This window comes from Danio rerio, chromosome 12 (assembly GCF_052040795.2).
Source record: "Danio rerio strain M-AB ecotype USA chromosome 12, GRCz13ab, whole genome shotgun sequence".
NCBI lineage: Eukaryota > Metazoa > Chordata > Actinopteri > Cypriniformes > Danionidae > Danio > Danio rerio.
The window spans coordinates 1,237,501-1,252,125 of NC_141032.1; the positions used below are offsets into that span (position 1 = coordinate 1,237,501).

The window sequence follows — 14,625 nt, forward strand, 5'->3', positions numbered from 1 at the left end:
AAGTAATAATGATGATTAATATAAAAAAGTGGCATGTTTTTAAACTCTTAAATAGTTTTTTATGAGCTTCTGTGAGTCTGTGTTGTGTTTCCTGCTCCTCCAATCAATAGAGTTATCGATCGTAGAGGTGTGGTTATTGATCGATGATGTCATGCGGAGTGAATGATGGATGAGAGATCGTGCGGTGAGCAGAATACTGCTGGAGAAAGAGAAAATCACAGACAGAGATGGAGAACAGATGCTCTTTAGGGTCGAGCCGTGCTGTTGCTGAAGAGCTAAAAACACAGCCGTGAGCAATTACACTGCTGAGAGGGCCTCTGATTGGACGGAATTCTCTGTAGTGCAGGATGAGTCATCAGGTTGCATTTGTCATTCAAAGACAACATTACTATCTTCGGCTGAAGATATAAATAAGGCAGTTCTGAAGGCAAAAGGGGGTCCAACCCGGTACTAGTAAGGTGTACCTAATAAAGTGGCCGGCAAATGTGTGTTAGCTCATGTTATTATTATTAATTCCCTGTGTATTTGTACTTATTTTGCTGTTTGATGTATATTTTTGACACATTTTAAACGCAACACTGTTATGTTTATAAATGTGTTCTGTCTGTCTAACAGCACTTGGGCAATATGGCAGTCAGTTATCACAGGAGAGTCACGTGGTGATCTAATAGTAATGTGTGTTTATTATTAACTTTGCTCATGCTCGAGATACGACTTCCCTTATGACAGAAATATTTAGAGGATGTGGATATTGATAGGCAGTAGAGGAGATGGCCGGTGTGTGTGTGTGAATAAATGAATTGATGTTGTCTATTCTTCTGGCTGTCTGTGTGTGTTTTAGGCTACAGGGAGGGTTTTTTGTGGAAGCGTGGACGGGACAACGGACAGTTCCTGAGCCGCAAGTTCATCCTGTCTGAGAGAGAAGGAGCGCTCAAATACTTCAATAAGCAGGACGTGGGTGCACTTAATCTGTCTCACACACGCATGCGCACACACATATGAACGCACACTCATGTACGCACATACACACATGCATGTGCGCATCCATGCATATGCACACACATATGCACATGCACACACATATGTGCACACACATGCACAAACACGCATGCATGCACACATACTGTTTGCACATGCACACAAATCTGCATACGCACACACATATGCACACGCAAACACATATGTATACGCACACACATATGCACACGCAAACACATATGTATACGCACACACATATGCACACTCACAAATATGCATACACAGACGCACACATGCACACACACGTGCATACGAACACAAATATGCACACATACACATGCACAAACACATATACGCACAGACACACACACACATGCGCACACACATATGCACAAATGCACACTTATATGTGCACACATAAGCACAAACCCATGCGCACATACATGCACAAGCACACACATATGCACACAGTATATACACACACACACAAATGCACTCACATATACACATGCACACATATATGTGCACACGCATGCACAAACCCATGCACACATATGTCTACATGCCTAAATGCGGTGAGCTGCTGCCATGTGATTGGCTGATTAGAAATTTGTGTTAATGAGCAGTTGTACCTAATAAAGTGGCCAGGGAGTATGTTGTGATTTATGGATCTTTTCTGTTTATTTATGGTAATAAGTTACATTAAGTTTATACACATATAGAAGGAAAATGATCAATAAATACTAAATTATGTGCTTTATAATATCTTAATTTCTATATATAATTTGTTAATTTTTTTATTAATATCAATTTAAATTCAAAAGAAATTGTTTTTTAATAAATGTGTAGTATTTTACATTAAACATTACTAACCAGGTTGTTTATAAAATAATTACATATTTACACAATATATACACAATATATTTTACATACACAATAAAAAAGACACACACACACACACACACACACACACACACACACACACACACACACACACACACACACACACACACACGTGTATATATATATATGTGTGTGTGTGTGTGTGTGTGTGTGTGTGTGTGTGTGTGTGTGTGTGTATGTATATATGTATGTATGTATATATATGTATATATGTATGTATGTATATATATATATATATATATATATATATATATATATATATATATATATGTGTGTGTGTGTGTGTGTGTGTGTGTGTGTGTGTGTGTGTGTGTGTGTGTGTGTGTGTGCATGTATATATATATATAAATGTTGATATATGTGTAGTATTTTGTATTAAATGTTAGTATTTGTGTAGGATTTTTTATTAAATGTTAATATTTGTGTATTATTTTTTGTATAGTATTTTTATTAAATGTTACTAATCAGGTGGTTTATGAAAAGATTATATATTTTAATATATACACAATTTAATATTTTAATATATACACAGCTAATATCTTAAAGTCTGTAGTGTGCATATAAGTATGCACACACACACACACACACACACACACATACTCATTCCAGTGTTATGTGACTCCAGAGTCTCTCTGCTGGGTTCTCCAACTGCTCTATTGTCCACAATGTGTGTGTTTATTGCTGAGATATTTCTGTAATCTTCCAGGCGAGGGAACCCAAGGCCATAATGAGGATTGAAACCCTGAATGCTGCTTTCCAGCCGGCTAAAATCGGCAACCCGTGCGGCCTGCAGATCACATACCTGAAGGACAACAGCACCAGGAACATCTTTGTGTACCATGAAGACAGTAAGGTATCCAGAACATCGCTTTAATATAGCACACACTGCAAATTATGGAGATTTTGTCTTGTCTTTTTCTAGTCTAAATATATAAACATTTTTAAATCAAGAAGCATTTTCCACCGCTGAGAACAGAGACGGTGAAGGTTCTGGAAATGACCCTCATTAGAGGCTGATGATGGTCTTTGATTGGCTGTGGATTGGAGGATCAGTGATCATATAGTGAACCTGAACTGCTTCATAAGTGTTCATCTTCAATATTACTAACAATATCAGAGATATTCTTGTGTTTATATTAAAACGTAAAGAAATGACAGCACACACACACACACACACACATACACACACAAAGCACAAGCTGAAGGTTTCTCAGTAGCAGTAAATGAGTTGATAAAGAGCAGGATTGGACAGCAGAAGCATGCAGGAGATCACGTGTGACGGTTTTAATTCACTATTGTGTGTGTGTTTGTGTGTGTGTGTGCGTGAGTGTGAGGCTGCAGAACCTGATCTACTGGACGATCAGCACAGTTTGAGTGTGTGTGTGTGTGTGTGTGTGTGTGTGTGTGTGACAGCAGTCTCTCTATCATAAAGCCCCCTCTGCTGGTGAATCATAAACACTGCACAGTGTAGCACTGTGTGTGTGTGTGAGTGTGAGTGTGTGTGTGTATATGTGTGATTCTGGCTGTGTGTGCTATTGTGTGTGTGTGTGATCCAGTGTGTTTTTGCAGGTTTGTGTGTGTAAATGTTTTTGTGTGTGTGTGTGTGTGTGTGTGATCGAGTGTGTTTGTGCATGTTTGTGGGTATGAGTGTGTGTAAATGTTTTTGTGTGTGAATGTGTGTGTGTGTGTGTGTGTGTGTGTGTGTGTGTGATCGAGTGTGTTTGTGCATGTTTGATGGTGTGTGTTTGTGTGTGTGTGTGTGTGTTCGTGTGTGTGCGTGTGTGTGTGTGTGATCGAGTGTGTTTGTGCCAGTTTGAGGGTATGAGTGTGTGTAAATGTTTTTGTGTGTGGATGTGTGTGTGTGTGTGTGTGTGTGATCGAGTGTGTTTGTGCCAGTTTGAGGGTATGAGTGTGTGTAAATGTTTTTGTGTGTGTGTGTGTGTGTGTGTGTGTGTGTGTGTGTGTGTGTGTGTGTGTGTGTGTGTGTGATCGAGTGTGTTTGTGCATGTTTGAGGGTACCAGTGTGTGTAAATGTTTTTGTGTGTGTGTGTGTGTGTGTGTGTGTGTGTCTGTTGTTTATTTTTGAGGGGTTTGTCTGTGTGTACATAGGTGTTTGTGCATTCATGTGTATTTGTGTGTGCATGGGCATATGTGTGTGTGTGAGTTTGATTGCGTGGGTGTGTTTAAATCTGCGTTTGTGTCTATGTGTGTTTAGGCTTATATATATGAGCTTGCTTGTGTTTGAGAGAGTGTGTGTGTGTGTGTGTGTGTGTGTGTGTGTGTGTGTGTGTGTGTGTGTGTGTGTGTGTGCGCTTGTGTCTCTGCATCAGTGTGTTTATGTGTGTGTGTTTATGCTATATTATGGGGACCGAGGTAGAAAAACCTGATTTGTTTGGCGTTGTGTGTCTAGATTTCAGTCTTCAATACTAATGATGTCTATCTGAAGGTGTAAAACTGCAGACAGGCTGTGTGTTTGAGTGGAGTGTTGAGTTCAGGGAGAGAAAACATCATTTTGCCAGCATAAAAGCAACAGAAGTCGGTGGAAAGTCTCCAAATTGCACAAAAAACTAATGTGTGTGTGTGTGTGTGTGCAGGAAATGGTGGACTGGTTCACTGCGATCCGGGCAGCTCGCTTTCATTACCAGAAGGTGGCATTTCCTGGAGCTAATGATGAGGACGTATGTGAATCTCATCTCATTTCTCCCAGCGGCTGACACATAAACATGAGTTATGAGCCTCAGACTCGCTGTATCCAGCTCTTCTGTGATTTACACAGCACAATCATGTTCTTGTTCGCTAATTTAGTCTTGTAAAAACTTAAACAGATGCATTACATAAGAGATTACTAGAGGTTTATTCTCAGAGAGTAAGGGCTCTATCATACACCCGGCGCAGTGTGGTGTGAGGCGCGGCGCAATACTTGTTTGGTAGTTTCAGCTTGGCGCAAGAGTGGTTTTGAGGCGTTGCTCTACGCTGTTTAAATAGCAAATGCATTAGCGCTCATATGTGCACCCATAGGTGTTCTGCTCTAAAAAGGAGGCGCTCTGAGGCGGACCGCTGGCACGTTGCTATTTTGAGAAACTATAATAGATTTTTCATTAGAAAACCCGGTCTAAACTCCGGCACAGAGTTGCGCCTCGCTTACACACTGCTTAATACACACAAGAGAGCAATATGCAAATATCTTTACATATGAAAAAATGTAAATATTAAGGATGTATATAGGATATAATAAGAATAGATATAGAATATAAATATAAAGGATTAAAATATTACAAAACATATTATTTTCTAGCCTACATAAATATGAAAAATCACTGCTTTATGTCTTCTTCATCTCTGGAGGCTTTTTCAGTTCATTCATAACAATTTGCTTTTGTATAATGTTATTATTATTAGCAGTATTATTTATTATATCCATATTTATATTTGTTTTATTAAAAACAAGCTTAGATTTGTCCACCTGTCAGGGTTTAGACCATATGGGGCACTGCATGTGTTTTAGGATATAACTCAGGTTTTTGAGCACACTTCATTATTATTGTTCATTTATTCGTTTGCTGGAGATTAGAGCTGAATTTAGAAATAGTTTTGAAACGAATATTTGCGCTTAACAAACTAAATTAATTATTTATTGGCTAATTGATGTCTGTGCGTAAAGGTTTCCCTTTCCACAAGAGCAAAAGTGAAAGTGATCCATTATCTCTCATTCTCGCGCAGTAGATGCTCTGTTTAACTGTTTTCTGTTAAATAACTGTGAACTGTTTGCTTGTGAAATGCTCAGTTTTTCCATTTACACTTACTTTACGTCCTGTAAATAGTGAATGCGCTCTTGGCGTGACGCAGCTGGCTCTTAAAGGGAATGGGAGATGAGACTCTGATTGGTTTATTCTCAAAACACACCTGTTACTCATTAAGAAAATAAACTCAACACTTTTAGACCATGCGCCACGGCGCAATTGGATTTTCCCGTCTTTAAATTAGCAAATAAAGATTCTGACACACCCTGAAAGCGTTTGCGCCCTGCACTTTCCGTTTTGCACATGGACTGTTAAAATAGAGCCCAATGTCTTAAAGTTTACACTTTTATTTAAGCACACATGTATTTCTGTGTATACACATACATAGACTGGGTACAGGAAGTTGAAATGTTTCACACTTTCTCATAGCCAATTTTGAGGGATGTAAACAAAAACAACGGTCTCAACGCATTTCCTGTTTAATTTCTACAGCTTCCGAGAATCCAAAAAGAGCCACATATTAATAAATAATGTTATGATGGCTGTTTTAGCATCACATTATGAATAAATTGCCTCTTATTACAGCTGTGAAATAGTTTGATAACTAGCAGGAAATGTCGATGAGCCAGTGAAATGACCACATCAGGCTGGAAAATGACCAGCTAAATCCAGCTAAAACTAGCTTGACCAGTCTGGTTTAAGCTGGATATAGCTGGTTTTGGCTGGGCTCCCAGCTTGGCTAGGCTGGTCAAGCTGGTTTTAGCTGGTCATCTCCCAGCCTGACCAGCTAAGACCAGGCTGGAAATGGCTGAAAACCAGCCTGGAAGTGGCCAAAACCCCTCTAAAACCAGCCTGGTCGACCAGCTAAAACCAGCCAACCAGCCTAGGCTGGTTTAAGCAGTGTTTTTCAGTAGGGATATGACATTTCAGTTTTTCTTTTTTCAATAAATCTGCAAAGATGCCAACAGTTCTGTGTTTTTCTGTGTTTGCAGTGTTCATACTGGTATTAACTGAGCATGTTTTCTCTGTTATGGTTCAGTTGGTGCCCAGACTTACAAGAAACTTCACAAAGGAAGGTTTCATGCAGAAAACCGGCCCACGGGTGAGTTTATATATTAATAATCTTCATATTAATTCATACCAGAGCTATAGTTACAGATGTAGAACTTGCACTTCGTCGTGTCATTTTTGCACAAATGAACTGAATATCCAATGTGCTTTAATGAACGCGTTTAATGGCCTGATGCTCTACTCAGCACACCGAGGGCTTCAAGAAGAGATGGTTCACTATGGACGACCGCAGACTCATGTACTTCAAAGATCCACTGGTGAGGAAACACTGATCAAATGATATTTATAATGCTTTAACACTGTTTACTGAAGCTCATCCATTCAGGCTTTGATCCTAATTGTGGCGTTTTGGTGACTGTCGCTTTAAATGCAAATGAGATGGTGCTGTTTTCAGAAGAGGGCGGAGCTACAAATGCACATGCATCAGCATGGCGGCAGATGTAAAACAGCACTCTCAGTGCTCATCAGGTCTGCATGTTGTCAGTGTGTGCTTCATGCTCCGGAAACTCCACATCTGTAATCCTCTTAGTCTATGCTGAGATCATCTTCAGCAGCTCAATCACTCTAATGGCTAATGGACAGACGGCTGCTTCTCACTCAGGGCTGCTGATGAGGGAGAGATGGGCACTAGTGGGCGGGGCTTTCCCCCTTCTGATGACACGTGGAAAGGGAGAATGTCAATCAAAGTGTTTCCTTCATCAAGTCTGATTATAAACAATAGATTAATTCATATTGAGCATTAGAGTCTGCAGATATTCACACACTGCTGACACACAACTGGGTTTAAACCCCTTATAAAAGGGATTTTTGCATGATTGGTGTGCTTTAAACATCATTCTTCAGGTGTCGGTCTTGTTTTTATAGGATGCGTATGCGCTGGGCGAGGTGTTCATCGGCAGTAAGGAGAATCGCTACACAGTCTTGTCTGGTTTGCCGCCTTCGACTCAAGGCTACCACTGGAAATACGGCATCACCATAGAAACGCCAGACAGGAAGTTCCTGTTTGCTTGTGAAACCGAGGCCGAGCAGAAGGACTGGATCGCAGCCTTTCAGAGGGTCGTAAACCGGCCCATGATGCCGCAGGAGTACGCAGGTAAACACTGCATTTCTAGTAGATATGTGTCTGTTTTATGCACATTTTGTAATATTGCAGCACAGTGGCTAGCACTGGTTTGAGTCCCGACTGGGTCAGTTGGCGTTTCTGTGCGGAGTTTGCATGCTCTCAGTTGGCGTGGGTTTCCTCCGGGTGCTCCGGTTTCCCTCACAGTACAAACACATGCGCTATTGGGGAATTGGGTAAGCTAAATTGTCCATAGTGTATGTGTGTGAATGACAGTGTATGGGTGTTTCCCATTGATAGGTTGCAGCTGGAAGGGCATCCGCTGCGTTAAACATATGATGGATAAGTTAGCGGGTCATTGCACTGTGGCAACCCCTGATTAATAAAGGACGTTTAAATGAATGAATGAATGAATGAATAACCCAGCGGGAACCCTTATGTCAAAATGACATTAAAAAATACGTCAAAAATGCAAATCAATTTAATCTTAATTGACTAAATTGGCGTCAAAACGACAAAAAGTTGACATCCAACATTGGCGTAAAAAAAACACAGTCCTGTAATTGACTTTTAACATGTTTTAGATGTTAATGTGATGTTGTTTACATGCAGTTGTCTACCTTTAATGTCAAAATGCTTTATTCTAAAATGCTTAATTATGCGCATAAATTTGCATATTTAGATGGAAACGTTGCCTTAATGGGTATTTTTTCCTTCTAGTTGAGGCTCATTTCAAGCACAAGCCTTGACGCGGGCTGTAAACCTGTAAAGGACAAACAGAAAACACAGATCTGGCCGTGGGAGGACATGCAAACGGCCGTCTGTGCTTCATGTAGTGCTCCAGAACTGAACTGATGTGCTGATGGTGGCGTCTCCGTCCGTCTCCACTGCTGGATACTGTACAGATACGGCATGTGAACGTTGTTCATCGCTCTAAACATAACATTTAACCTGTGAACGCCACTAAACGCTTGCATCTGACTGCTGTTATTTATTGGATTATCCAAGCCAGTGCTGCTGTGAGGTTTTTAGTGGATCTTCAGACGCTACGCAAACATTGACACTGTGCACTGCAGGAAAGTTTCTTGATTTCATCTTGTTTTCAGTAGAAATATCCTTCTTAAATCAAGATATGTATACTAGGGAGGAACAAAATCACTGCTGTGTTTTTTTTAAACATGGTTAAAACCTTAAAACAAGAACAAAGATCTGTTACTAGCAGCCCAGGCTCATTATGGATATGTACCCCTGTGTACATTTCTGGAGAGCGCCAAATACGTCGCAGAAGCTACATTTTTTTGTAATTTTTGAGTCCACTAGAGGCCATTGTGTATGCTTTTTTTAGATCTCAAATTTCTCTCGCCAGTGCCATTCATGCATGCTGTTCTTGCGTAAATCCACCAGAGGCCGCTGTCGACTGACTGACTGACTGACCGATCCTCCCACCCCTGGATTTGGGGATCCTCTGCCATTCCACCTAGCAGATCCTCTCCAGTTCTGTCAGGTTCGATGGTAAACGTTGGTGGACAGCCATTTTTTGGTCTCTCTTCAGATGCTCAATTAGGTTTAGGTCAGGGCTCTGGCCAGGCCATTCAAGAATAGTCACAAGAGTTGTTGTGAACCCACTCCTTTATTTTAGCTGTTTGCTTAGGGTCATTGTCTTGTTGGAAGGTAAACCTTCATCACAGTCTGAGGTCCTGAGCACTCTAGAGAAGGTTTTCGTCCAGGATATCTCTGTACTTGGCCTCATTCATCTTTCCATTAATGTGTTTACAGGTATTAACTGGTTTAGTTGGTGCCCAAAATTTAATTTGCGCCTGCTGTTCTTACATAAATCCACCAGAGGCCACTGTCGACTCACTGATTGACTGACTGATCCCCCCCGCTTCCTTCTCTAAACCCAATCGACTGTGTTTTCAAAAGCAATCCAGAAAAAGAAAAGCCCTCGCTTTGATTTTTACCACGTTTTCAGATCTTACCATGTCCTCACCCTGTTGTTTACTTGTTTATATATATTTTTTTGCCTTTGGTTTTTTGTCTTAGCTGCTTTCTGGAACCGTTATTCACTGTACTCGAATGCCGTTGTCGTGGTCAACTCCGCTCCAGGTCATAAGTCCACCGGCGTACACAGTGAGCCACTGGGCAAACTGGTAACAGTGGAAAAGCCGTCCGCATGGAGGTAAGCGGTGAGCTGGTAGCCGAAAAGGAACAGCGTCATACCGCCCCAAAGCGTTCGTTTTAAAGATGAAATGCAGCCATACGTAGCTCTGGCTACATAATTTGTGCTCTCCAGAAATGTATACAGCGGTACGTTTTCAGAATGAGCCTGTGTTAGTTAATCGAGTCTGAAATTAATAAGAAGAGATTTAATGGATGACATCTAATTTGGTTGATATTTTCTTGCTTTACTCAATATAGTAATAAAAAATATTATAATCAAATTATAGTAACATGTTTTAAAATATTTATTTACACAAAAATATACATTATTTATTATATATATTTTTAGAACAAAATACAATTTTTTTTGTTTCACAATTTAAATATTTGTCTACAAAATTTTCTTTTGTTGGTATTTTATTGCTTTACATAATAATCAATTATGATAACATAAAAAATGTATATAAAAATAAAATAAAATTATATATATATATATATATATATATATATATATATATATATATATATATATATATATGATCAATATCACACAATTAGCAGTGCAATATAGTGTGATATTGTGTTTATACAACAGTTCGTCAGCATTATCGTGTATACAAAAAAGAAAATCAAAAACGGAGAGTCTCAAAAACCCTTTTGTAAGAGGAACTACTTTCTTCCGCCGTTCATTCACATCTGCAGCTGACCTCAGAACAGCAGAAACCGCTGCTCATTCACCAACATCACTGTAGAGCTAGTGTTTGAATGATTCTCTAGCATAATGTCTAAAGTGAAGACAGAAAAGCTGATTTTGCTCAAATTTTAAAGATTATGAGGCTGAACAGCATGAAATGTCATCAGTCTACAGAGATTTTCCAGTATTTCTCTGCTGCAATCAGGAGATCACAATGATTAGCCATGAAATAGCCAAAGCAAACACTAGCAGATTACTGTGGTATAAATACAGCACTGCAACATACACAAGAGATGGATCGACTTTGAATGTCACCTGATTTATAATGATTTGATCAGCTGTAGTTTGAAATTACGCTGTGTTTTTCTCCATTAAAGACTTATTAAGTTGCCTCTGTCGCCATCTTGTGGCAGAAAGTCAACCGTCTTGTAAGCCGACATGCTGAATCTCCGAACTAATGAATGTCTAAAATAGGCACTATCCTTATAATAAAAGGTTGCAATCTAAAAAGGTTCATTCTCCTCTAGAAAACCCTCAAAAGTTCATGATGTTGTCCAACAGCTGCAATATTTGTCAAACTGTAGTGTTCTGCTTGCCACTCGTGTGGGCGGAGTGATACACAAGGGTGAAGAAGTTGTGTTGATATTACTTTAACATCTCACAGCTATCAGATTCGAGAACCAGACAGAACTGTTGTATAAATAAGTATATAATAAGAAATATAATCATAATAAATTTGCACAATATTAAATATACATTATTGATTAGTTATATTGTTTCTCATCATGGATGTATCCTGATTTAAGATTACCTTGTACTGGAAAACAAGATGTGAGTATGTAAATAATGTTTGCAGTACAGTTTCATTCCTCATTATTCGTCATTAATAATCAAGTCTTAATGACCACGCAGCTGATATGATCATTATGAAGGGCAGTTCTGTAGGCAGAGGATCTCTTATACTACATACACACTGTACTACACATGCTGTCTGTTTAGGGTGCTTGTAAATCTCAGATGATGTCTGTAAATCATCAGGAAAGTGTGTTTTTGGTTTCGTCTCCTCCACTAGGTGGAAGCAGATCACAGATTATCATGCATGACACTGCTTCATTTAACGCAGAATAGCTTTGATATTAGTGATATTGGCCCATATTTGGCCATTTACAGATTATTTACACCAAAAACCCAAGTTGACACTGCAAAAAAAAGATGTTCCAACTTAGTTTTTTGTCTTATTTCTAATTTAGATGTCTTACAATTCTTAAATCAAGAAGCATTTTAGAGACAAGCCAAAAATATTGTCTTCTTTTCAGTAATAATGAGTCAAAATGAAGTGAGTTTTTCCTTAAAACAAGCTAGATAATGGGACAATGCGGTGAGTAGAATAATCTGTTGTCAGAAGGGAAAACTAGTTTATTTCTCTTCCCCCATTGGCATATTATTTGGCTTGTTTTCAGTAAAAACTCACCTCATTTTGACTCATTATTTCTGAAAACAGCTCCATATTGTTGGCTTGTCTATACAATGCTTCAGGATTTAAGAGTTTTGAGATATCTGGACTATAAATGAGACAAAAAAATCAAGAAAGAAACGCATTTTTACAGTGAATAATTGAGATATTAAGCTTCAAAAGAGATTTGGAAGTGACTGTTATGTAAAATAAGCATCTGTCTGTCATCGGATTGCTTCATGTGTACATATATTCAGAATATTGGCCATACTGTATGGATACAGGCATTAACGTAAACCCACATTGGACGACCACCGCACATAGAAATCTGATGCATGGAAAATATGCAAAAGGTTTTTATAAATAAATAAAATATATGTCATATATGCAACATTCTTTTAGAGCTACTGCAAAAATGGCTGCTTTCATATGTTGTTTTATTAACTATTGGCATTACAAATATGCATTTATCTATAATATTTACAGTGCTCTGCATAAATCAGTACAGCCCCTTTTCTGAAAATTAATATTTTTATCCATTTCTCAGTGATTATAGATGATAAATTCTCAAACTGGATTCCTGGAGGGCCGCAGCTCTGCACAGTTTTGCTCCACCCCTAATCAAACACAGCTGATCCAAATAATCAAGGTGTTCAAGACTACTAGAGACTGTTAAGCAGGTGTGATTTGGAGTTGGTTGGAGCTAAATTCTGCAGAGATGCAGCCCTCCAGAGGATTGAGACCACTGATTTAAGCGAAACACGTTTATTAAGCGGTTTTATTAATTAAAATAAAAGTTTGATCACCGAATATCTCTAGGAATAAAAATATATTAAATTAAATTTAACTAAACTACCTAAACTATTTGCTTTTATAATTTTCTTGATTTTTCCTTAAAATATTAATAATTTTTTCCCAAAATCTTAATTTGGGTTTGCAAATTTTTCAATTCAGATGTTGAAATAATATTAATAATAATATTTGAAAAACAAATTATATATATATATATATATATATATATATATATATATATATATATATATATAAATACTAAATCTATTTATATATTTATTATATAAATATATATATATATATATATATATATATAATATTATATATATATATATATATATATATATATATATATATATATATATATATATATATATATATATAATATTATATATATATATATATATATATATAAAAATATGTGATATATATATATATATATATATATATATATATATATATATATATATATATATATATATATATATATATATATATATATATATATATATATATATATATATATATATATATATATATATATATATTTATATAATAAATATATAAATAAATAGATTTAGTATTTATTTATTATTTATTTATTTATATATATATATATATATATATATATATATATATATATATATATATATATATATATATATATATATATATACTCTCACTGGCCACTTTATTAGGTACATTTGTCCAACTGCTCATTAATGCAAATTTCTAATCAGCTAATCAGCCGATCACATGGCAGCACCTCAATGCATGGATGTGCAGCCGACAAATCTGCAGCAACTGTGTGATGCTCTCATGTCAATATGGAGCAAAATCTCTGAGGAATATTTCCAGTACCTTGTTGAATCTCTGCCATGAAGGATTAAGGCAGATCTGAAGGCAAAAGGGAGTCCGTCCAGGTGCTAGTAAGGTGTACCTAATAAAGTGGCCGCTGAGTGTGTATATACATGTACTTGAAAAGGTATATATGTAAATCTGCACAGGTTTTCAATATATGACTTATTTTATATATATATGAGAAACCCAAATATGAATTTGCATGTCATATATGTAATTTGCATATATTCCCATGTATCAGATTTCTATACGGGACTTCCTGTATCACTCATTCCAGTCTTTTCTTTACATTGAAGAGCAGCACATAAGCATACATGTAGTATATACATATATAATGGCTATGAATGTTTAGATCGCAGGGTGTAATAATAATAATAATCTGACCATCATCAATCATCTTGAGTTTAATTCTGTCCTTCTTCAGGTCATGATGATGTTCGGGTGTTGTCTCCTCGTTTGAAGTGAATGTTTACTCATGCATAAGAGTTTTGTTTTTATTTCTGTTAAAGGATGATGTGCAATTCTGAATCGACAGGTCGTTATTATAAAAACCGACACATTAATCGGGTGTATTTTGTGATGAAGACTGATGATTGTACATTCTCCTTGTCATACGGCTACTGAACAAATAAATAAATACACCAAGCATCGACTCGTGGAAATGATTATGTTTTCCAGGGCTAAGAAGCTGTAGTAGTGTGATTAAAATGTACAATTGGCTGCTTCTCACTCAGGGCTGCTGTTTATGCTAATGAGGGAGAGATGGGCACTAGTGGGCGGGGCTTTCCCCCTCTGATGACACGTACAAAGAAGGAATGTCAATCAAAGCCCCTTATTAAAGTGTTTTCTGCATAATATGTCCACTTTAAACCCCCGGTCTCTTCAGTTAATAGTCTGGAATTGTTTTTGTTAT

General features: G+C 37.4%; 1 protein-coding gene across 1 annotated transcript in view; it reads left to right on the top strand.

Annotated features, from left to right (window-relative positions):
- LOC101885454 (arf-GAP with dual PH domain-containing protein 1) overlaps positions 1-10,198 on the top strand; it is a 26,083-nt gene extending 15,885 nt beyond the window's left edge. The window contains exons 5-11 of the mRNA XM_087275577.1: positions 842-954; positions 2,588-2,734; positions 4,476-4,559; positions 6,661-6,723; positions 6,878-6,949; positions 7,557-7,785; positions 8,473-10,198. Coding sequence (XP_087131703.1) covers positions 842-954; positions 2,588-2,734; positions 4,476-4,559; positions 6,661-6,723; positions 6,878-6,949; positions 7,557-7,785; positions 8,473-8,501 — 737 coding nt within the window. The 3' untranslated portion in view covers positions 8,502-10,198. The remainder of the gene's footprint in view (positions 1-841; positions 955-2,587; positions 2,735-4,475; positions 4,560-6,660; positions 6,724-6,877; positions 6,950-7,556; positions 7,786-8,472) is intronic.
- Positions 10,199-14,625: the final 4,427 nt, after the last annotated feature.